This window comes from Cetorhinus maximus, chromosome 22 (genome assembly GCF_964194155.1).
Source record: "Cetorhinus maximus chromosome 22, sCetMax3.hap1.1, whole genome shotgun sequence".
Lineage (NCBI taxonomy): Eukaryota > Metazoa > Chordata > Chondrichthyes > Lamniformes > Cetorhinidae > Cetorhinus > Cetorhinus maximus.
This window is the reverse complement of record NC_135900.1, coordinates 23865332-23890065: the sequence shown is the minus strand read 5'-3', so window position 1 is coordinate 23890065 and position 24734 is coordinate 23865332. Positions and strand designations below refer to the sequence as shown.

Below are 24734 nucleotides of genomic sequence, written 5' to 3'. Positions count from 1 at the left end.
TGATGTTATGTAACCCATGAGCCAGAGAGCAAACCTGCTACCATGTGGGCTTCACCAAAGGGAAGAGAAGACAACTCAGCATGTCACTCGCCCATCGGCCTCAAGATCATTAGGATGTCCCTTTAGATGGCCAATCATGCTCACCTTGAACTCCACCCACCTAATATAACCATTCCTCTTTCCTCTGTCACCCTTGAACCTCCTTGCACCTATAACTGCCATCCTCCACATGCCTTCTCTCCTCTCTGAACTTGCACCCGTTACCATCCCCATGCCCACCTCGACCCTGACCCCTCCCATTATCTGAGCCACCCTCCTCCCATTCATGACACCCCCCACCACTCCATGAAACCTTCAGCAACCCGATTATTACCTTGGAACTGCCACCCTACTGCATCCCACTCCCCCCTTTCACTATGACTGTTCCCTCCGCTGCCTAGTGTCCTCAGTTCAACCCCTGGGACCCCACCATAGACTGCACTGGCCCCGCTCTGTCAGTACAGCTCTCTACCACCATCCCTGCCCATAAATCCTCTTCCCCACCCAACCACAGGGCCCTCAGATCCAACAAACAAGGCCCTTCCCTCCATCCAATGTCCATTCACCCTTGCATTCCCTTACTGCCTCCCTCTCTGCCCCGGACAACTTGTCTTCCTTCCTTGGACAGCCTCCCATCCTTCCCTGGACAAGGTGTCTTCTTTCCCCGGACAGCCCCCGATCCGCCCTTCCCCGCTTAGCCTGCCTCCCGTGTCCATCCTCCGCTCTACCCTTCCACCCTGGTCATGCCTCCCATGTGCAGCCTTCACGCGGCTGGGCCTACCAACAACCGACCTCAATCGAGAGACTGACATTTGTGAGCCGTCCCCAAGAAGGCCAAAGCAGCGACTATCACTTCAAAGCCTTGGAAGAAGTCAACCTCGCCAGGTGCATGCCTCTTTTATGCAGTTGTAAATGTGAATGTTCTAATTTCTCGCGGGCGGGGAACTTAATTCTGGTGAGATGGCCTTTTAATGAGCATGCATGACATGCTAATGCGTGTAAAAGAGCTTCCTGACATTGTTCGTCAGGAAGCTCGACCTGCCTTCAAAGTCGCAAGAAACTGATCTTTGGCCTCACGCCCTCCCGCCAAGCTTCCCGCTGCTGGTGGGCCCGGAAGATTCCACCCTTGATCTCCGCATACCCTTTTATATTTCCTCAAACGGCTGTCCAATTCTTTTTTAAAATAATTCATGAGCTCTGCTTCAGCGATTATCTGTGGCAGAGAATTTCACATTTTAAAATGCCTGCTGTGCAATTAAATTTGTTTTGTGATTATGTTAAATCTGTGCCCTGTTGTTACCATTGAGCTGAGCACTCAAACCCTTCATCATGTTGAAAGACCTCTATCTAGTCACCCTTAAACTTCACAGCTCTAATTTTTAAAAAAAACCTCAATATGGGATTACAATGCACGTACGTAAACAAACAAAGTGCGTTGGATAAGGTTAGTGAGCTACAAGCACAAATAGCAGCATTTAAATATGATGTAGTGGCAATGACAGTAACATGGCTTTCAATAGACTGGGCACTTAATATACAAGGATATAAAGTGTTCAGAAAAGATAGAGAAGGGAGAAAGGGAGGTGGGGTGGCAGTAATGATTAGGGAAGACATTGCAATGTTGAAAAGAGAGGATTTCCTTGAGGGGGCAAGGACAGAGGCCATTTGGCTGGAGTTGAGAAGCAGGCAAGGTAAGGTCACACGACTTGGGGTTTTCAATGTCATCCAAATAATGAGTGAGAGAGGAGCAAATCTGCAGGGAAAACACAGAGACATGCAATAACTATAGAATGGTGATACTGGGGGGCTTTAATTACCCAAATATCAACCGGGATAATGTTAGAATAAAGGGTAAGGAGGGGGAGGAATTTCTGAACTGTGCTCAGGAGAACTTCCTTGATCAGTATGTTCTCAGCCCAATTAGATAGGAGGCATTGCTGGATCTGGTGGTGGAAAATGAGGTGGGCCAAGTGATCAAGTCGGGGAACATTTGGGTAAGAGTGATCATCTCATCATAAGTTTTAGATTAGCAATAGAGAAGAGCAAGGAGCAATCTAATTGGAAGATGGCTAATTTCAATGCGATGAGAAGAGATCTAAACAGGGTAAAATGGAACCAGAGACTGACAGGAAAAACTGTAATGGAACAACCTGTGATATTTGAGAAAGAGATGCTTCAGATACAGGCCAGGTATATTCCAACAAGGGTGAAAGGGAGCCAAAAACGAGACTCCTTGGGTAAAGATTATGGTGAAACAAAAAAGGTGGGTGTATGATGCATGTCAGGTGTGTCCTTCAAGTGAAAACCAGATCAAATATAATAGATTGAGAGGGGAAGGGAAGTGAAAAATAAGACTAGCAAAGAGAGAATGGGAATAGAATGGCAATCAACACAGAAGAGAACCCAAAAATCTTCTACCAGCATGTAAATAGTAAGCACCTCACCCAGATGGCTTGTATCCCAGGTTGCTAAGGAAGTTGAGGTGGAGATATTGGAAGGGCTTGCCTTAATCTTTCAATCTTCCCTATTGGAGAGGTGCCAGAGAATTGGAGAGTGGCAAATGTGATACCATTATTAAAGAAAAGGTGCACGGACTGTCTTAGCAACTACAGGCCGGTTAGTCTAACATCAGTGGTGGGTAAGGTTTGGAATACATATCAGAGAAAAATCCATAGGCGCTTGAACAGTTTAAGTTAATCAAGGACAGCCAGCATGGATTTGTAAAGGCAGATTGTGCTTGACTAACCTAACTGAATTTTTTGATGAAGTAACAGAGATGTTTGACAAACGAAATGTGGTGAATGTTGTCCATATGGATTTTAAGAGAGCAGTTGACAAGGTACCACATTAAAGGGTGTTAACAAAATTGAGGCTCATGGAATAGGAGAGCCAGTATGCAATTGGATAAAAAATTGGCTTAAGGTCAGAAAGCAGCGAGTTGTGGTAGATGGCTGATTTTCAGACTGGAGGGTAGTAGACAGTGGTGTTTCCCAAAGGTCAGTGCTAGGATCACTATCTTTTTGCTATATATAAATGACTTGGATCTTGGAACATGGAATCAAGTTTCAAAAAATGCTGACGATAACAAACTTGGAGGAGTGGCAAACAGTGAGGATGATACGAATCTCCTGTAACAGGACATATATAGGCTAATAGAATGAGCAAAAAAATGGCAGAAGAAATTTCATACAGAGAAGTATGAGAGATGCATTTTGACTGATGGGACCGGGAGAGGCAATGTAGACTAATGACACAATCCTAAAGAATGTGCAGGTACCGAGGGACCTGTGAGTACATGTGCATTGATCTTTGAAGGTGGCAAGTTACCAAAGCATATGGGATCTTGGACTTCATAGAGACATTGGGAAAAATTATCCCCCCCATTGGGGGGGAAGTGCAGGAGCGGGCGTGGGCAGGCACGCCTCCAATCAACGCAGCCATTTTACATGGGCAGGCCAGTTAAGGCCCGCTCAGCGTGACATCTGCCATATGCACTCCCTGTGCGGGCGGTGGGGGGATTCCCTCAGTCGAGGGTGAACTCTTTCACACATGTGTGCGAAAGAGCGCACTGATCTCCCTGAGACTAAGTGCTGCCTCAGGGAGATCGGCTCCGAGTTAAAAAATGTTAAACAAATGGTAGCAAGATTTCCCTGACACGTCCCCTCATGTGACACTGTCACATGAGTTGGGACATGTCCATCACTTTTACTGAAACCTTTATTAAATATTTAAAAACCCTCATGAAACCTCATCCCGCCCATGGATGAGGTTTCATGCTTTTTCTTAAGCCCGCCAGGGCTCCTGGCCTGCCCGCCAACCCTAAGGTTGAACGGGCAGGTCCATTAATGATGTCAATTACTTTTTAAATGGCCTCAATAGGCTGTTGACAGGTCGGCGGGCGCACAGCTGATTTGGCTGCGCCCCCACTGACCTGAAAATTGAAATGACGCTGGGTGACGTCGGGAGTTCCGCCCAACGTCATCTCGCGTCATTTTACGCGTCGGTGAGCGGGCCCCGCCCCCGCTCGCCAACCGGAAGATCCTCCCCATTGAGTACAAAAGCAGGGAAGTTATCCTGAACTTGTATAAAGCTCTGGTTAGGCTCCAACTAGACTATTGTGTCCAATTCTGGTCACCACACTTTAGGAAAGATGTGAAGGTCCTTGGGAGAGTGCGGAGGAGATTTACCAGAATGGTTCCAGGGTTGGGGGGTTTTAGTTCCAAGGTTCGGTTGGAAAGGCTGGGGCTGTTCTCCTTGGAGCAAAGGAGATTGAAGGGAGATTTGATAGAGGGGTGCAAGATTATGGTAGACTTAGAGAAGGTAGGCAAAGAAAATCTCTTCCTATTAGCTGATTGTACAAGGACTAGGGGATACAAATTTAAGATTTTGAGCAAGAGATGCAGGGGGAATGTGCGGAAGAACTTTTTTATGCAGCGAGTGGTAATAACCTGGAACTCACTGTCCACGAGGATGATGGTTGTGGAAACAATCAATGATTTCAAAAGGAAATTAGATGGGCACGTAAAGGAAATAAATTTGCAGGGCTACAGGGACCAAGCACGGGAGTGGGACTGACTGGATTGCTCTGTGGGGAGCCGACATAGACTTAATGGACTGGATAACCTCCTTCTGTGCCGTAAATGACTCCATGATTCGTAGTTCTTATGCTACTCTTCATAACTGCAAGACCTCATCCCTGGTATATCTCTAGCGAATCTAGGATGCATCTTTTCCATTGCTTTTATACTCTTCTGATAGCAAGTGACCAAGACTTTACCCCATACTCCAGTTGTGACATAACTAAGGTCTGGTTAAGTTCAACATTATCCTCTGGGTCTTTAAATCTTTGCCTCCAATTACAAAACCAAGGATTTTGTTTGCTTTTTTATGGTCTTAACCATGTGTGGTACCACCTTTAATGTGTATTTTCATGTCTAGGCCACTTTGATTATTTTCTCTATTTAAAGTCTTATCATTTAAAGTTTATCTTTTTGCCTGTTCTTCTTTGCAAATTGTTTTATTCATATTTTTCTACACCAAAATGCCATCTATCTGCCCATCTTGTTAGCTTATCTATGTCCCCTGCAGTCTTTACCACAGCCCCAATTTCAGCAAATTTCAGCATAATTCCCTGAATTCTTTGATCCAATTCACTATATATGTCCTGAAGGGAGAAACTCTAACGCTGACCCCTTTGTCAGACCACTCACAACATATTTCCATTCTGAAAAGCCTACTTTTGCAGCTGGTCTTTACTTTCTCCTCTCCCATCATCGCTTTTTGGACAGCTAGCAAGATAGTTGGAAATCAGAGCATTAGGTAAAAAAAGAAATCTGTAGGCAAATTCCACCAATGTTTGATGTTAGGATATCTCTGTTGAAGTAACAAGGTAGAATTTCAACTTGTCAGTTAAGCATAAAACGGACTGGCAGATCAGTTGCCCATTATAGGGATGAGCTGATTTTCATTTTTAGTTTTACACCTGGGTAGCAGTTGAGGAAGTACCCCAAGGTCTTTAGTTGCAGAATAAAACTTTACTGTAAATATTTTAGCTGTGCATGCTTCTATAAATGATCATTAATTAAATGCTATATTTCAACAGGCCAGCAAAAGATTTTGCTAATAGGGACCTAAACTGTTGATAGTTCTCAATTGGGTGCATTAAACACATAAATATATAATTAATTTAATTTATTGTTCTAATTGATCTGTATTTGGCAACAAATATTCTGAATTATAATATTATACCTCACATGGAACTGTTTGCTAGAACTGGATTAACTGGTTAGTGTTATAAGATTTATTCCCCCCCGCCCCCAGCATATCAATGTTGCTGTTCATATATGATCAATTTCTCTATGAAACAGTAGCAAAGACATTCAAAAATTTTGGCAGAAGACAGTTTGTGAGGTAAATGAGAGTTGTGAGTAAAAACACCTTCATTTGTTTAAAAGAACACAATGTAATGGCAACAATCATATGGAAATATATCATTATATTCGAGGAGCCTGGGAAATTATCGATACCGAGCTCCTACCACTCCAAAAGTTTTGCCAAACACTAAATCGAAACACTAAGTAGGAAACACTGCAGTGAGTCAAACACAGTAGCGCCATACATACGATTATTTGTAAATAATGCTGCAAAACAATCTAGTAGTAGATAATGCTTCCAGTAGGTCAGTGCACACTTTTTCATTAAGGCCTTGTCCAGTGGAAGCTATGTAGACCGGGAAGATTTCCTGTTGTGCTGAATTGATCAATCTTGGTCAGAGTGATGATAGGGGTGCTACAATTGGCCTTGAGGCGAGGGAGGGGAAGATCAACCAGGGTTCCCACTCCTGAAACAAAAGTAAAATACTGTGGATGCTGATCATTCAGAATAAATATAGAAAATGCTGGACATACTCAGCAGGTCTGGCAGCATCTACGGAGAGAGAAACAAAGTTAACAGTTCACACAAAAGTTCACCAACCTGAAATGGATGCTACCAAACCAATTGAGTATTTCCAACATTTTCTGGTTCTATACCACTCCTGATCTTTCTCAATGGCTCCTGCTGGAAAGTGCATGCGAATGAATATTGTATGAGGACAGAATCTAGCTTGGTCCTCATACTCCGTACGCATGTTAACAGCCTTGGCCCAGACGTGAAGTATGGTTTTCTAGACCAGATACATGAAGAGTGTTTGGCACCATGGAATCACTTGTCAACATGGCTTGCCATCTTAAGTCAAGGAAAGAGTGTGGGACATGTATCAATGTTTAATGTTATGATCACTATAGGTATTTCAGGTGCATTGTTTAAAAGTACAATAATGCTAATGAATTTGCACAAAACGTGCCAATACTTTGAAGTTTTTTGGGTGTTTATGCTTAAAATGCAATTTAGCAGACAGTAATTACTTCTAAAATTACTAACAGTTTTGGGAATTGTCGTTAATGCTGCAGGTACAATACATGATAGGCTTTCTCATGCTATGTGGTGTATTTGCCACACTGTGTCCTCCCTGTTGAACATCTGGTAGCACTGTCAGCTTTTCTATCTGAAATGTAAACCATTTTTATGACACGTGTCTGAAGTCAGATTTCATTTCATTTGAAAACTGTTTTTTGTTCATCAGACAAGCTGGCCTGAATGAAGCAGCTGAGAAACATTATGGATTGGCAGCAGGACTGCGACCGAATGTAAGTGAATACAATCATAACCAGAACAGCGACATCCCATGATTAACACAGACTTCTATATATTACATCATCTGAAAACAATGCCCCACCTCCCTCCCCCCCCCCCCCCCCCCCCCCCCACCCCCTGTTAAAGGCACTTAAGGTTGCAGCTGGGGAATCACACTATGCTTGGCAGAAGAGAGCTCTTTGTATGCCTACAAGCATGTTCTGTGCTATTCTCTTACCTGGTGCTGATGTTTGAAGACTGTAAGTGAGATGTTTGCTTTCCTGAAATATTTAAATAAAAACTGTGGTAATTTTGTGAAGTGCCCAAGCAGGTCCAACTTTTCTAATTTTTTGGCTCAACACTGCTCTGAAGTTATGTCCCACACAATATTGAGCTCAGATGGTGTGAGAAAGCCTTCCTGAGGGACCTCATGGTGCTGAGCTTCAGATTTAGATCTGGTCCTAACTCTGGAGTCTTGCTGAGACTTTCCTGTTGATACACGGTGGAAATTGCGCCCTAAACCCCTAAATCTGTTTATCCCATTTCAGTACACAGTGGGATACATAGCAGAAATCACATAAATTATGCTATGATAGATATTTCAAAATTTTCTACTATTATAATAGAACAGTTTAGAGTTCCAGGTGTGATAATACTTACATTGAGTATTTCTGTAGATAAATGAACAGTTGATAGAGAATCTGCATTGGAAGAGATAAGTGTAATACACAGCTAAATTAACCATTTTCCAGAAATGTTATTTAATTGTGCACTTAACACATAGCCATAGAAATTACGAGGTAAGGCTGTGACTTTACAAGCACTTTACACGTAGTGACGGTGTGCAGTAAACAGATAGACATTTAAATGTATTTTTGTCTATAGTTAGCAGTCATTATTTTGTTCTGAACACAAGTACTTGTTTTGCATCAAGAAGCATTACTATTCTTATATTAAAAAAAACGCCTTATTCAGTGCTGATATAAACAGTTCATAGTGCTTTTAGACACCATCTGTGGGAGACATTAAAAGATGTTATTAAAGGAAAAATTAGTTTTCATGTATAAAATTTTATGAGGTTTATAATTATGAGTTACAAAAAAGTATGTTATATTGAAGATATTGGTAAATTAACATGTTTTTAATTTTAATTTATGTTTATATATGTTTAAACAGCAGCCTTTGACTTTAAGCTAACATGAAAAATAAATACTAAGACGTTGTATTTGTGATGATACTCAATTTGCATTTTCAAAGCCTCTCTGGGAAATTTTGGATGAGGACATTAAGTAACTCATGTGGCATGATGTACTGGATAAAACATATAATAGGATTTTGGTGAATGCCGATTTCTTTAGGATCAGTAGGGCCTTTCTCACTATTTTTCAATGAAAACAATGGGCCAGGTTTTTGAAGGGTTGTGGAGTCTCCACGTACCTATAAAAATGGCGGATGGGACCTGGATCCGCAAGTCCCACCTCCATTTTCCAATTTTGCCACGAGGGGACTCTCATGTGAGGGAAACCCAAACTCAGCAGAGCCATTTGAACTCAGTGCTGAGTTCAAACAGAGCCCAATTACTCTGTAGCAAGGGCCTTATCCTTCAGTCTGAGAGTCATGAATTTATGGAGATGATGTAAATGTCCATGAAGGGCAGGTAAGGTATGTAGAACTGTCAAGCCATCTAGTTATTTAAATCCCCACATTTAAAAAATCTTAAAAAACAGCCTGCATGTGTCAGCAAGAGTTGAAAAGTACTCAAGCTGTGAAGTTATTTAAATCCCCAGTCCTTTACAAATTTGGAAAGAAACAGCCTGCCTTTGTCTATGAGAGCTGAAAAAAATCTGTTCTAGTGGTTACAATAGGTATTTGTTGACATTAGCCCAATGACTATCATTATATCATTATTAATGGTTTGCTGCTTTCCATAACCTACAATTATCCCAGCAGGGGATTTGTAGGTTCACAGTTTGATTGACATCTCAAAGAGGTTATTAAAGAATTTGGTGTCTTTGATAATGGGTTAAGCATACAAGTCTGTTTGCTTTGATAAGGGATTAAATACTTGAGGGTATTTTGAAGCTTTTCATGAATGGGAGTGGTTTTTTATTATAGCAAAACCTGTAATAAATATTTAGGTCTTTATTTTATTTTATCTCAATATGGCTCCTTGGGTCTGCCCATGGTGGATACCGAGTGAGTTGGAATAGAGAGTGCAACTGGGGAATCAAGCATAGTGTGGTGGGTGGGAGAGGGTATGAGTTGACATTAAATTGGCTTGGAGATTATAAGGAGCCATGGGGTTGGGTGGGGGCATATGTTAGTTTATGGATAGGACAGGGGATCAGGTGGGGGTGATGGAGTGTGAAGGATGAGGGTCGGAGAGGCTTATATTTAACAAACATCTGGGACAAAGTCCCAGAGAACAGAGGCGGACCTTCTAAGTAGCCTGCCTTGGCACTCAGCAGCCCCTGTGGCCATCGCTGATATGCATCTGGATACGGTGGGCCTGACTCCATCCTGCACCTATCCCCAGAGGAAATCGTACCAGTCGGGGACTTTTCCCCAAGATGGGAGTGCTGCGCATGGAAATTTCTTGACTCAAGCTACCCATCTCAGGAGCAAAAATCCCGTCCAATGTCCCACTGCAGGTTAACCTTGTGTTGTATAAAGCATAAAAGGTAAAAACCCCATGACAGTATTCCAAAAAGAGCAAGGAAGTTCACCCCATGTCCTGGCTAACATTTGTGTTTAAATTATATTTTCAAATAGCTCACCTTCATGGTTTGAAGTTCATAGGAGGTAATGAAAGAGTATTCTTCAGCTTGTTTTCAAGATCTGGTATCAAATTAAGAGGTGAATTCATGGCAAAAAATGTAAACAAGCGTAGGAAGGATTTGTCCTCCACCAAGTTGTCACTTAATCCTTGAAAGGATGTCAGCCTCACATAAGTCACCTAACCTTGATCCATGAGTGTGGTTAGAACCTGGCTAAAGCAGTTACTGACAATCAACGTTGCTCTGGGACTTTATACTTAGTTGCCTTGAATATTAAAGCGGTTAACACATTTTAAATTGCCTTGAGTAAATCCATTCATCGTGCTGGGGGCAAATGTCCATCAAATAGCAGATTTGAAAGCTGCAGTGTTTCCCAGTGCATACATTGCATTGCTGACCATGGCTTCTCCTTCGCTCATGAATGCTGTACCTGGAGTTTAGTAAGAAATATAGGGACAGGAGTAGGCCATTCAGTCCTCTTTCTTATTTACATGCTACCTCTCAGTGACATCTCATTCGACTTTACTGTGTTTCAAATTCCATATCCTACATTTCATTAAACATTTTAATATTACCTATCTCCAGCCTTAGCTCAGCCCACCTCTGAAGTCGCTATAATGCCATTGTTATCTCCAAACTTGATTTTTCCAGTTGTCTCCTTGCTGAGCTCCACCCTTGTGAAACTCCAACTCAAAGGACATTTTAAAAATACATTTATCTAATGCTTTTAATATGATCAGGGCATCTGGAAGTGCTTCACAGTCAGTAAATTGCTTTTGGAGTGTTGCGGTTATGCAAGCAAGTGTGGCAACCAATTTGCACACAGCAAGGCCCCCGAAACAGCTATGAGTTAAATGAACAGAAGTCTGTTTCAGTACCATTGGATGAGAGATAAATATTAGCCAAGACATGGGGTGACCATCCTCATCCTTTTTGAATACTGTCATGGCATCTCTACTTTTTCACTTGTATACTGCTTGCACCAAGCCCTATTCTTACTGTGCTCCAGTCCTTGTTGACTTACATTGGCACCATTTATCCATCATGGTAGATTTGAAACCTTCACCGTCACCTACAAACCAGTCTATGGCTTTATTTTGGTGATGGCATTTGGCCTAAGGGCCAAGGAAACTTTGACCTCAAAGTCACGGTTTTAAACTTCCCACCAGATCCTGAGTTTATAATCTGGGCTGATGTCTTGTTGTACTGATGGATTACTGCAATGTCAGAGGTGCCATCTTTTAGATGAGACTTTAAACCGATGCCCCACCTTTCCTGAGAAAATTATCCTAGTTGGCACTCATAGCCTCAAAATTGACCATTTCCCGTGGAGAAGCCGCAGAGTGGCAGAATAACGGCATAAGGGTGCGCTTTTCTAAAATAGCAAGAGGTTAGCTCTACATAACAACAACTTGCATTTATATAGCACCTTTAACACGGTAGAACATCCCAAAATGGTTCACAGCTGCATTATCAAATCATAGAGCCATGATTAAAGCTGACAGTCCAAAGCATAAATTGCATCATTCCTCAGCACTTAACATCCCTCATGTGGATGAATATTAAATTCACAAAAAATAAGTTTTAAAAACTGGTTGTGCATATCTTGTGCCTGTGTTGTGAGGGACACCCTTCAAAGAATTAGCACAGAAGCTGCAAATGGCATAGTTATAGTGCAAAATACAATGCCGCCCTAAAAGCAAAGATGAACTGCAACTTTGAGCTTTCCACCATCTACAAGGCACAGGTCAGGAATGTGCTGGAATATTCCCCACTTGCCTAGATGAGTGCAACATTCAAGAGGCTCGAAACCATCCAGGACAAAGCAGCCCATTTGATTGGCCCCTCATCCACTACCTTAAACATTCACTCCCTCCACCACTGACTTACAGTGACAGCAGTGTATACCATCCACAAGATACATTGCAGCAACTGAACTGGGCTCCTTCAACAGTACCTTCCAAATATGACCTCTTCCACCTAGAAGGACAAAGGCAGCAGATGCATAGGAACACCACCACCTGCGAGTTCCCCTCCAATCCACACATCATCCCGACTTGGGAACTATATCAATGTTCCTTCACTGTCACTGGGTCAAAATCCTGGAATTCCCTCCCCTACACTACATGGAGTGCAGTAGTTCAAGAAGGCAACTCAGCACCACCTTCTCAAGTGCAATTAGGGATGGGCAATAAGTGCTGGCCTAGCCAGTGATGCCCACATCCTATGAAAGAATAAATAAAAAATAACTGAGCGTTAAGGGAACTTTGTTTTTAGGAGCCAGAGACCGATATCAGAACTTTTGCTGCGTTTCCTTGTTTGCTTTTTGTGTAACTGTCTTTCTGTTGAGCATTCCTTTTCCCTGCACTATACATGCACATGATTCTGAACAGCTGCACTTGGAAGAGCTGTTTCTCCAACATCTGCTAATTTACTTTCTTTTCAGTGCCTGAAAAAGAACACTTTGAAGTTTTGTCTGAAATGCATTAAGCAAAAAGTAAAGTGTATTGTTACATTTTGTTTCCTTGGTGCCTACATTGAGTTCAGGACTTTGAAATCCCCTCCTTTTGCCTTTAATGCCATGACCCAGATGACATATGTGCTGTTAATGGAAAACCAATGTACTTGTACTTCATATCCGAAGTATTGCGACAAACTTTTGCTTCACCCGTCAGAACTATGTGGGTAGTAACATTTTTCACTGTAAAATGTTTCTATCCAATGTCATTTCATACAAACAATCACAGGATACTGAGTCTAGAGTTACACCTCCAGGCAAAGCACAGAAATTATAATAAAAAGGTCTGCATAGTTTGTAAATCTCTGTGGTCAGTAGAGCTTTGCAGACTGGAATCAGTTTGTTGCCATTCAAATTTGTTAAATATTATATCGTTTGTATTAACAGAGATGCCAAACATGGAATTTCGTACATGCCAGACTGACAATTACCAATTATTTTTGCATGACTCCGTGTATTACATTGAGTAACAAATATAGAGCCAGATGGAAATTGCCATGCACCATACAGAAAGAATCAAAATCCTAATAAAAAAAAATTTAGGTGGACGATGATTGATTTGACCACCCAGAAATGGACTTGGCCAACACTACGTGGCAGTTGAGTGTCAATCAGTAGCCGTAGGGACTTTCTGACCCCTGCGCCTACAAAAAATACAATTTAACAGTCATTTAATAGTTTGTTTACCAAATGGCACAAACTCAACTGCATTCACCTCGCCAGCGTTGATCCTGTACCTCTAAAAACCAATTATGTTGTCTCCAAGTATATTTGTTTATTCCAGTCCTAATTTATATTTCGCTTGATTGGCTTGTGTTAAACATTTGAACAAAGCCCTGAAAAGTGTCTTTTGTTCTTTCCCCCTCCCCCTCCCCTCCTCTCCCAACTTTAACCCCAGTCTCATTCTGAGATAGGTTCTCTCAGTGTCTGTAGTTGATATTAATTTGGACCAGACACAAGAAAAATGAAGGAGGACATTATTTGACAACAGACTCTGATTTGCCCTAACCACCTTGTATGTTACTTGTCCATGTGAACGTTGCATTGGCACAGCCTGATGATTAATTTGCTTCGCTGTGGATTTCAAGGTTTTCATGGGTTTAGTATCTCTGTGTCAGTTAATGTTGCACTTTTCTGTTCTTTCGCTCACTTTATAAAACGTCTCATCTACTGCAGGAAATGAAGCAAGTCTTTTGATCATTTGACCAGCAAAGCTGTAGGTGGTGTCATTTTTTATGGAAGTCTCGCAGTAGTGGATTATTGAACTCCAGCATTAATGACTGTCTTTATTGATGAGGTGAAAAGTTTCATCAGCTGCATTCAATAAAAGACAATCTGTTTGAGAAACTTCACCAATATACATTCATTTACCATTATACCGCCCATTAATCTTGTGGCCTGCAAAGCATACAAACATAATGAAGGTGGTACGTATCCTGAAGCAAGTATAATGTCAGAGATTGTTTACAAAGAAAATGAATGAGCAAATCAAGTTGCAAAGAGGGCTCTGTGAATTGTGTATGTGATCAACAGGGTTTCCTATTCAGTACTTGGAGGGCTATGCATCCCTTTTGACAACTTGCCTTAGCCACTGAAGGTGCATGGCAACAGAAAGGATAAAGATGTGAGAAATGTTTTTGGCCGGGGGGTTGGTTGACTGCGTTGTCCCAGGAACAACGTCTTTGTGAAACTGAAGACTGATGTTCAAAAACCAAGGCTGCTGTGTGAATGTCTCAGATTACCAAAGATGTGTCTATATCCTTCTTCATAAACCAGCAGGGAAATTGGCTGCATACCAAATCTTCCAGTCCAATTTGACAATGAATAAATATGGTTCCGCCCCAGCAAATTAAATCACTTAAATTAAAAGCGCCTTTCCTGTCGTAGCTCTAGTCTTAGGCTTCAAATGCTGTGATATGACAGGATACAGAAAATAATGTGCACATACCTACTGTGCTGCAGATATATGAAGTAATTTCCTTTTTTAAAGAGACAGGTGTTTCTGAAACCAAATGGTCAAGGTTTTGGCTTAATTTTCTGAACTATGCCAATTCATGGTGACCCTCTAAGTTGATGATTAGGAATTGGGGTTGGAGGAGTGGGGGTTGTGGTGGAGTGCAGAAGAGGCAAAAAGCTAGTAAGTTGCAGGGAAAAAGCTAGGGCACTTTGGGCTTGAGGTGGAGAGGGTCAGTACTAACTGAAGGTGACAGGAAAATGCCGGCTTGAATTGAGGAAACTGAAAGAAAAACTGTGGCAGCTTGATTGGATGATGAAGCAACAGCCTGAACTGGGGTAGGGTCGGAAGAAGAAACCCATTCTGAATTATGTTGGAGGGGGAGCTGAGTGCCAGAGTCAGCTGGAGGAGGTGTAAGAAGAGTGTTAGTTTGAGAGGGAGAGGAGGTGAAGAAAAGTGCTAGATAGATAGGGTGTTGAGGGGGAGAAGGGTGCCAGCTTGAACAGTGAGATGAAAGATGCATGTAGAACAGGGGAAAGAAGAGTGCTAATCTGAGCTAAGGGAAAGTAGGAAGCAGAACATCAACTTCAGCTGGTTTGGAGGGGCAGATGAGTGATATCGGATTGGCTGGTCATTTTACATCTCTCCTGCTTTTTATTTCCATTGTATTGCCAGTGTCAAATGATGCCTCAGCAAAGTTATAGGGGTTTTCAGTATAATTGAGAAGAATGATTTTCCCTTGTTGATGCATGATGTAGCAAAAGACAACTTGGCCTGCATTTTACAGTCATCAGCGAATTTACAGAGCTTACTGCTGACCTCAAAGAAAGCTGCCTTCAAAGATCTAGTGATCTCTGTAGTGTAGTGTGTAAACATTTCCTGGTTTACTTTGATTCCAACATCAGCTCACCGGGATCTCTCAGGCTGGATTTCTAGCCGCCGCCAGGGCTGGGATCAGGGGAGGTGACAGCAGCAGCTAACCAACATGGCTCAATGAAAGCCACTTAAAGCCAATTAAAGGAGGCTGACTGGCACTCCCAGTTGCTTTCTGTTCCCACAGGTGTTAGGTGCCTGGAGGTGGCCTCTTGGTCACAGAAGGAAAAAAGCAGTAAAAACTGGGAAAAAAGAATACTGGTCTGAACTGGTCTTGTATACCTTAAAATGGAACACCAGTAAAACTGGGAAATAAGAGTACTGGTCTGAATTTTTTTTTCCTTCTGGGTAGCACTCCAGACAGGTCTAGAGGTCCTCCCTGCCTGCCTGCCTGCCTGCATGCATGTAGAGACAGCCACAGGCTGTCCTGTAGAGGTGTTATCTTCCACAATGGTGGCCCGGCAGGTTAATTCATAGGATGCCCCCCCAAGAAAACCACAACGCGTGACTGTTTGCCCCCAGGGGCACGTTGGGACCTAGAAGCAGTCCTGATTTCTGTTTTCAGCCCCCAGAGGGAAAATCCTGTCCCTGCTGTTTGGCAATAGTGAGATCATCAAGCAGGCTAAGCAGCCAATCACATTGAAGAATTATCTCAGACAACAAACAAGAAAGTAAAAAGCACTGATTATCCTTCACTTTTTTTATCATTTCACAAATAAAATAAAAGTTGTGACACGCAGGTGGGATTAAGTTAGAAGCTGAATGCCATATAAGCAAACGTTTAAAAACGTATTATTTTAAAAATTTGTGGATTTTTAAAAAATCATAATAGAGAAAATTAATAAAATGACAGCATTAGTTTTTCAGGGCCAGAGTGCTTGTTCAGCAGTATTTATGAACGAGGTACATTGTTGTGACCCAGTTACACACCATTCAACGTGGCCCAATTTTTTCAAGGGTTTTTGCAGCAAGACCAACAGCAAAAAAACAGATGTTCATGCTAATTTAAGTGATTTTAGAAGAGTTCCATCTGTGGGGATTTTAACTCTGCACCTTGTGGAGGAGCAAAGAATCACTGAGCAACATCTGGACTTCTGTGTTGAACAGCACATGTGACAATGATAGACGTCACTCTCAGTTTCACAGTTGTAATGATAGCGAGTGCTGTAAGTTTTGCCATCACTACAACTGCCCTCAAACCCATCAAGAAAATAAATCTTCTGCATTCAGCATGTGTATCCATCTTCACTCTTTCATGACTTATGCACCTTTCTGGTGCTACGCATAATGAAATGTTGAATATACCACAGCTTAAGTTACAAGGCCATGTGGCACTGCACTTGCAGCGTAATTACATGTTTTGATGTGCCATAGGTTTATTCCCAGGGCTGTTTTTGAAGTTGTTTTGTCAACTTTAGGCTCTTGTATTGCAAGTATGATTTCAGTCCGCAACGACTTTTTCATGGAAAGTTGAACTGGAAACACTGTGCCTTTTCAGCATAGAGTGAGTAACTTTCACCTTCACTGCCTGGGTGATAATCTAGTAATGCAGCTCACTCACGTTGTAGAACAAGCTGGAATATTATCTCATTTCAACAAGATGAAATCTGTCTGTGTTCTATAATGGATAGATGATCCGTTTCGCTCAGCTGGATTATCGCTCAGGCAATGGCAGTGAAAATATACTCCAGAAACTTTCCACTTATATAATAATGTGGGTCTCAAATGTGTGCTGTTTAGAAAAAAAAAAACAGGTCGCCATGTTAGAAAGTCAATTGATTTTAAATCTTACACAGTACTATTTGAATTGCAACTTACACATACTCATCTGCCTGAAGGACTGATTAATGAGCAGTTGTTTGTTTTTTGCTTTCTACCCATAGTCAACGTTTACAGAGTGTTTCTGCTTTCCCTCTCACTCTGTCTTCTCTTTTCTGACAGTACCCTGTAGCATTGATGAACCTGGGAGCCATTCTTCATCTTAATGGAAAACTGCATGAGGCTGAGGCTAATTACCTCCGAGCTCTTCAACTCAAGCCTGATGATGCCATTACCCAGTCCAACCTTCGCAAACTGCGGAACATTATGGAGAAACAAGGCTTGAATGTGCAAAAAAAAAGAGATGGTAAAACTTAAACAGGCAGACTTTTGAAACACTAAACAAGAAGGAATCAGCAAAGATGTGAGGGCCAAAAATCTTCTGGCCGCAATCCTGGCAATGGCCCCCAGCACTGACCCAATTGGAGTTTGCAGAGTCAGTAGGAAGCACTTGGTTATTATGGGATGTGGCGGCTGCATCTCCTGCACACACCTACCGAACACCGCCAGGAACTCTGGCATCCATCTGACCCTCAGAGAGAGAAAGTCTCTGTAATTCTTTAGAAGATTTTAATGAAAAAATCCTTTATTTCGGGGTCCAGGTAGCTTGCCCACTGGTGGGCCTTCATTTACTCTTCTGAATGCTAGTATGCCCTAACTCACTTGGTGTACTTGACTCCAATGTTGCACCTGGGCCCAACTGAGCCAAAAGAGTGGAAACACCTGCATCGGAGACCCCCTTCCCTGGTCTGTCTTCTTGCTGTACGCCCTTGGTCTCTTCAGGGACAGTTGTAATTTCCACCCCTTACAAAGCTAATAGAAAGCTCCCAGAAATGATGGAGACCTGTATTGGAGGGGATGGGGGTGGGTGGTGGATTTGAGAGGTCTTTCCCTGGAATTCTGACCCCTGATTTTACAAAAGCCTGGTCTTCCTTGGTGCTGCCTAGCCAGCAGGTAATCAGAGCACTTAATAAAGCAGATTAGGGAAAAAACAGATGCTTTTTGGATGAAGATAAACATTGTTAACAAATTTACTTTTTTCATTTGGAATACATCAGTCTCAACACTTCTCCACCCCTGACACCCATTGCCTGGTTCACATAGTTTTAGTTTAGATGTGCCTGTCTACTCTGCATCTCCAAGTGGCTAATTATTTTTGCTGCAACTTACCACTTGTAAGCAAGTTGCAGGCAAATCACAAAACTCTTTGTTTTAACAAATTGTTGAAGGCTTTGTGAATTGGGCACGTACCTGTCTGGGCTGATGGATGACCTAGGAGGGTTCTGTTGAGCTATCAGTACAATAGCTATTGGACCTTGAGGTTGAGTATTTGTAAAGTGTGCCCGCATCTGCAAAGGTGTCTTTCATGTTCGACATGTTATGTATAGTTCTGGAGTACTGTAAACAATTGTGCATAAACTGCTTCGATGTTGGTTTTGGCAAAATGATATTGGGCCATTTCATTGACTATGAGTTACTGTAATTTAAAGGGAACGAGAAAGGAAACATTAAATTGTATCCCCTTCTCCTATAGCAATAGCAGACCTGTTTGCTTTTGAATTCGATAAATTTTAGTAAAGGCATATTTGTTGATATTTTAAGGGATAAAGGAAAAAAATCATGAGCTGCATTTGTTCTTTTTGCTATTTTTCTTTCGGTTTGTTTACATCTGTTATTTCTTGATTGACTGAATGCATTCAACTGATTTTACTGGCCTGGAACAGGTGTATTTTTATGACTTCTGAGTCACAACACAAATACATCACTTTGCTTCTGTACTTCTCTCAATTAAATCGAACAGCAGGGACTTATTCTTCTTCTTTTGTGTGATTGCGCGGCAGAAGTGACTAATTGCTCCGGCTTTGTTGGCATTGTGTTGTAGCAATGATTCATTCATGGGTCTGTCCAAGAGTTAAGGGTGAAACCTAAGCCATGCAGGGGAGACTTCCTCTCTTCCTGGCCAATGCTTTCAGGTTCTGAGAAAAGCTGATAATTAATACATTTGTGTTGCTGCTCAGGGATTGCATACAGTGGAGTAATTCCAGACGGTGCTAAAGAGCACAGAACGTGTTTACTAAATTAAAAATTTTATTTTTTGAAATTGTTCTATTTGTATAAATTATCCAAATTTGTAGATGTGTTTCCTTTTGTATGACGACTGCAAACATGCCAGCACACAAGCTTTTCCCTAATAAAGAAATGCAGTGATAGAAACACGACTCAAGTGTGTTTGTGATGTTTTGCACATTTACACTCATAATTTCAGGGCACAATATGAGTAAATGTGTCTTGCACAAATATCAGACTTACAGAATATGGAATAGCAATTATATAGGTTCACGACGAATTGCCTAAGATGAACAAATCCCTGCAGCCGTTTTAAATCTGACATTTGAATAAGTGATGGTTTAATCATTTCAATAAACTGCATTGATACAAAGCCAACAGAAGTGTTGGGCATTATAGTTATTTTATTCAAAGAAAACAATGAAAGACATAAATTAATAATCTAACATAATAAACAAGTGACACATTAATTGCTGACAAATGTACATGAGATATTAAAGCCAAGTCCGTTAACTGCCGTTTATCCAACATCAATAATATTTCTGAAGGGGACGATTATGAGATATGACATGTTTAAAATATCATTTAAATCCAGTTTATGTTTGTGGTATCTATCATAAAAATGTACAGAAATAAAAATGTTTCCATTGTTTCTAAACCACATCTGATGCAATATAAAATGTAATAATTTTCATTTCTTTATCCTATTAGGAAACCAATCTTTACATGGTAATAATTGGTTTAGCAGAGATGTTGTAAGAAATACAGTCAAATTGTTGGTAAAGGTTCTAAGAAAGAGCTGATCAATTTTGGTGGTGTGGTTTTCTGTTTCTTTTTACAGTATGTGTAGCGTGTAGTCTGAGGCATTGCACTCCTATGCCACACACATCAAATACCATTTCCATCAGAGGGGAGAACAGAAGGCATTGTGTACATATCAAACTATTGTACCCATGCTCCGAAAATGCTCTGTGAATGGAACTGGATTTTGACTGTATCCTGCTTTTTAATTGTGCGCCAGTATATTCCCTTTTTTGGGCATTGCTAGGACCTCTGTTCAAGATTTTGATCCTTCTGGTGAACACACTAGAGAAACTCTGTGGGGACCTTATATAACTCAATTAGATTTTATTTGTTCTTAAAAAATACTTTACAGAAAGGACTTGTGGTACACAGATGCTTTTCCATCTGTTAATCCAACAATAGTGGGTAGGCAGCTGACAAGTAATATTAATTGGCTAATATGTATGACATTCCCTAATGGGCTAAAATGGTGAGGAGCATTACGACACTGTTATTGTATATCCAGTAAATCTGTCTGAGGACATGCCAGAGCATGAAAAAATTAATATATTACATTATGAACTGTTGCCCTAAATATTTTGAGTAATTACCTTGTAATGAAGCCATTGGATGGACTAAAAGAGATGTGGAAAAAACATGTGAAGGCACAGGTGCTACACATATGGGTTTCTTGGTTTAAAAACAGTGACACTTCTTTTGCTGGATCAAAGTCTTTTCTTAAATCAAATTATCGTGTAATAAATCGAGTTTCGTGGAAAATTCTTTGAAATCTGTGATAGGTGCATTCCATTAGGCAGCAATTCAAATGGAGTATACAATTTCTGTGACATTTTTGTGCAGAATGGAAATGATCTGAACAGTAAATTATTTGACTGAATATTAACTTTACTGAAATAAAATGACACAATCCACCTTGCTTTATAACTGACTCTTCTGTGTGGAAGTAGGCATCGTTATTTTATAAACCACGCGTTTTTTTTGATCTACTTGTGTTCATTTTTGTGGCTGCATTCATAAACCATAATTACTAAATGTACTAAGAAAATAGTTCTTGAGTTGGTAGCGGCATCTCTAATAAAGTGGTTATACAAAAAGAAATTTAAATTTGTATCAGTGAGAGTCACTCATTCCTGAAGATACGCAATAACACCCACATCAGACTGAAAAGAAGATTAATTGGAAATAACTACGTGTATTGAATACATTGCTCTGGTAATACAGCAACACCAATTAAATGCTATGCTGCTCCTAGTTATAATTGCTTCCACTTTAAAGTCAACAACAGCCTTGCTCAAACCTGATTAAAAATATGCGCTTATTGTCGGCCCTAAAGTAAATTGAGAACTTAGATTAACTATCATTTGGATTTCTTGATTCCATACCTGTTGCCATTGTATTTTCATTTTCTTCTAAAACTATGGCCAGAGCTATTTTTGCATAATCCTTCATTGATGCCTCTCTCCTACCTTTCTTAGTGTTTTTCTTGTTAATCCTCTTATGATGCAATTCATAAAGATTGTTTTTCCCTTTCATTCTAAATTGAAGATAGATTAAGCATCTTATCCCAAAGAATCTTTTGAGTTCAGGGAGTCAGGCTCAAATATAACCAAAAGCCTACTGCAGTCACACCAGTGACTGGTTCATTTTAAGTTTTGAGTACTGAATTATATATTGGACTGCATGCTATTAAAATTCATTGATTCTTTTTGTTGTTTTCCCAGTAAGCTTTGCTGTAAAATTAGAGTCGATTTTAACTTTTGAGGAGTTGACTGGTGCAGCAGGCTGGCCTGGCTATATTAAGGCTCTGTCCCCATGTAAGTGGAACCATTTTGAGCCTTGGCTCCATTTACCACATATACTTGTGTAAAAGTCGATCCCAGATAAAAGTCAACGCCATGTTTTTTGGCCTAAAAATCTATACTTCATTTACCTCATGTAAAAGTCGACCTAGGTTTTTCAGGGATCAAAGCCCAAAAATTTCACAACTAAAGTATAACCCTGGAGATGTTGGAGGGTGGCAAATGTAACCCCACTATTTAAAAAAGGAGGGAGGGAGAAAACAGGGAATTACAGACTGGTTAGCCTAACATCAGTGATAGGGAAAATGCTGAAGTCTGATACAAAGTATGTGATAACAGGACACTTAGAAAATATCAATGGGATTAGACAAAGTCAACGTGTTTTTATGAAAGGGAAATCATGTTTGACAAACCTACTGGAGTTTTTTGAGGATGTGGCTAGCAGAATAGATAAGGGAGGACCAGTGGATGTGGTGCATTTGGATTTTCAGAAAGCCTTTGATAAAGTCCCACATAAGAGGTTACTGTGCAAAAATTAAAGCACATGGGATTGGAGGTAATATCTTGGCATGGAATGAGAATCAGTTAGCAGACAGGAAACAGAGAGTAAGAAAAAATGGGTCTTTTTCAGAGTGGCAGGCAGTGACTAGTGGGGTACTGCCGGGATTAATCCTTGGGCCCCAGCTATTCACAATATATATCAATGATTTGGATGAGGAACCAAATGTAATATTTCCAAGCTTGCTGACAACACAAAACTTGGTGGGAATGTGAGTGGTGAGGAGGATGCTAAGAGGCTTGAAGATGATTTGGACAGGTTGAGTGAGTGGAAAAATATATGGCAGATGCAGTGTAATGTAGATAAGTTTGAAGTTTTCCACTTCAATAGGAAAAACAGAATGGCAGAGTATTATTTAAATAGTGATAGATTAGGAAATGTTGATGTACAAAGGGATCTGGGTGTCCTTGTACACTAGTCACTGAAAGCAAGCATGCAGGTGCAGCAAGCAGCTAGGAAGGCAAAAAGTATGTTGGCCTTGCAAGAGGATTTGAATAAGGATGTCTCACTGGAGCTGTACAGGGCCTTGGCGAGACAACGCCTGGAGTATTGTGTGCAGCTTTGGTCCCCCAGACTGATTCCTGGGATGGCAGGATTGTTGTATGAGGAGAGATTGGGTTGACTAGGCCTGTATTCACTGGGGTTTAGAAGAATGAGAGGGAATCTCATTGAAACATATAAAATTCTGACAGGGGTGGACAAACTGGACACAGGGATGATGTTTCCTCTGGCTGGGGAGGAGGGTCTAGAACAAGGGGTCACAATCTCAGGATAAGGGGTAGGCCATTTGGGACACATATGAGGAGAAATTTCTTCTCTCAGAGGGTGGTGAGCCTGTGGAATTCTCTACTACAGAAGGCTGTGGCGGCCAAGTCACTGAATATATTTAAGAAGGAAATAGATAGATTTCTAAACTCTAAAGACGTCAAGGGCTATGTAGAGAGAGAACGGGACTATGGCGTTGAGTTAGAGGATCAGCCATGATCATACTGAATGGCGGACCAGGCTCAAAGGGCCGAATGACTTACTCCTGCTCCTATTTTTTAAATGTTTTTCTTTGTAAATGTATTGATACTAATGAAGTAAGTATATCCTTAAAACATTTCTAGGTTCATGTTTTGTTTCTATTTATTCATATTATTAAAGTGATCAGATTATGAATGGTAATTAAAATGAATTCTTTTAATATTGTTGGTTCTACTTTATTCCATTGCAATGCTTTTGTTTGGAACTCATTTGGGCCCAAATCAAGCCTGAATGCGAACCCCTCAAAAACATAATCCTTGTGAAAATCAACCCCATGATCTTTGGCCTAAAAAATTGATCTAAAAAATTTGACTCTTACCATAGCATATATGGTAAATGGAATCTATGAACAAATAGGCATCCCAAAGTTGTTCACTAGCTTCAGATCAGTTCAATATCGGTCCGTCTCATGTTGCTAGCTTGTGGTAATGCAAGTGCAGTGGGGTTCGGGGGTTTCACAATCACAAAGAGAGGGGGAGCCTGGGATGGAAATGGCTTATATTATTTTTATGGGAGGCAGAGGAGCGTTTCCACTCCTTGGAGTCGCAGAGAAGTAACTTCAAATTTAACTTCTCACAGCCTCATCAGTTCTATTGCCACTGACACTGGTTGGAAAGCACATGGCACAATTCCGGTTCTATCATAAAATGCAAGCTGGGGTCCTCTGCAAATCTACCACTTGAAACATGGGCCAGACACTTACCTATGTCAGGCGGGCTGGGCAGGGGCGGGCGTGGAGCCGATCGCCGCCCACGATTAGCTGCGCGCCGCCATATTACGTGGGTGTGCCAATTAAGGCCCGCCCAGCGTGACACACGGCCGGTAGCGCTCAGCGCTACCTGTGCGGACAGGGGGAGAAGGGAGAGTCGGGGCCTGCGCTCTTTCGCACATGTGTGAGAAAGAGCGTAGCATCTCCCTGAAGCACGGAGCTGCCTCTGGGAGATTAACTTGATATTAAAATAATTAAATAAAGCATTTTAAAAGTTATCTAAACATCTCGCTTCATGTGACGGTGTCACATGAGATGGGACATGTTTTTATATTTCGGGAAAAAATTTATTTATTTAATAAAGCTTTCAGGAAACCTCATTCCGACTATGGATGAGGTTTCCTGAAAAATGTGAAGGCCGCTTGTGCTCTTTGCCTGCCCGCCAACCTTAAGGTTGGACGGGCACTGTTCTTAATTGGCTTAATTTGTTTCCTAATGGCCTTAATAGGCCTTTGACAGTTCAGCAGGCGCGCAGCCGCCTCTGGCGTGCGTCCACCGAGCAAAACAGCTAAATGACATACGATGACATTGGGACGCACGCCTGACGTCATCCCGCGT

General features: G+C 41.2%; 1 protein-coding gene across 5 annotated transcripts in view; it reads left to right on the top strand.

The window, feature by feature from the left end:
* LOC144696533 (protein O-mannosyl-transferase TMTC2-like) overlaps positions 1-21084 on the top strand; it is a 207474-nt gene extending 186390 nt beyond the window's left edge. For all 5 annotated transcript variants that reach the window (XM_078567932.1, XM_078567927.1, XM_078567928.1 and 2 more), the window contains 2 exons: positions 7163-7226; positions 17276-21084. In XM_078567932.1, the coding sequence (XP_078424058.1) occupies positions 7163-7226; positions 17276-17470 (259 nt within the window). In that variant the 3' untranslated portion in view covers positions 17471-21084. The remainder of the gene's footprint in view (positions 1-7162; positions 7227-17275) is intronic.
* The last annotated feature ends 3650 nt before the right edge of the window (positions 21085-24734 follow it).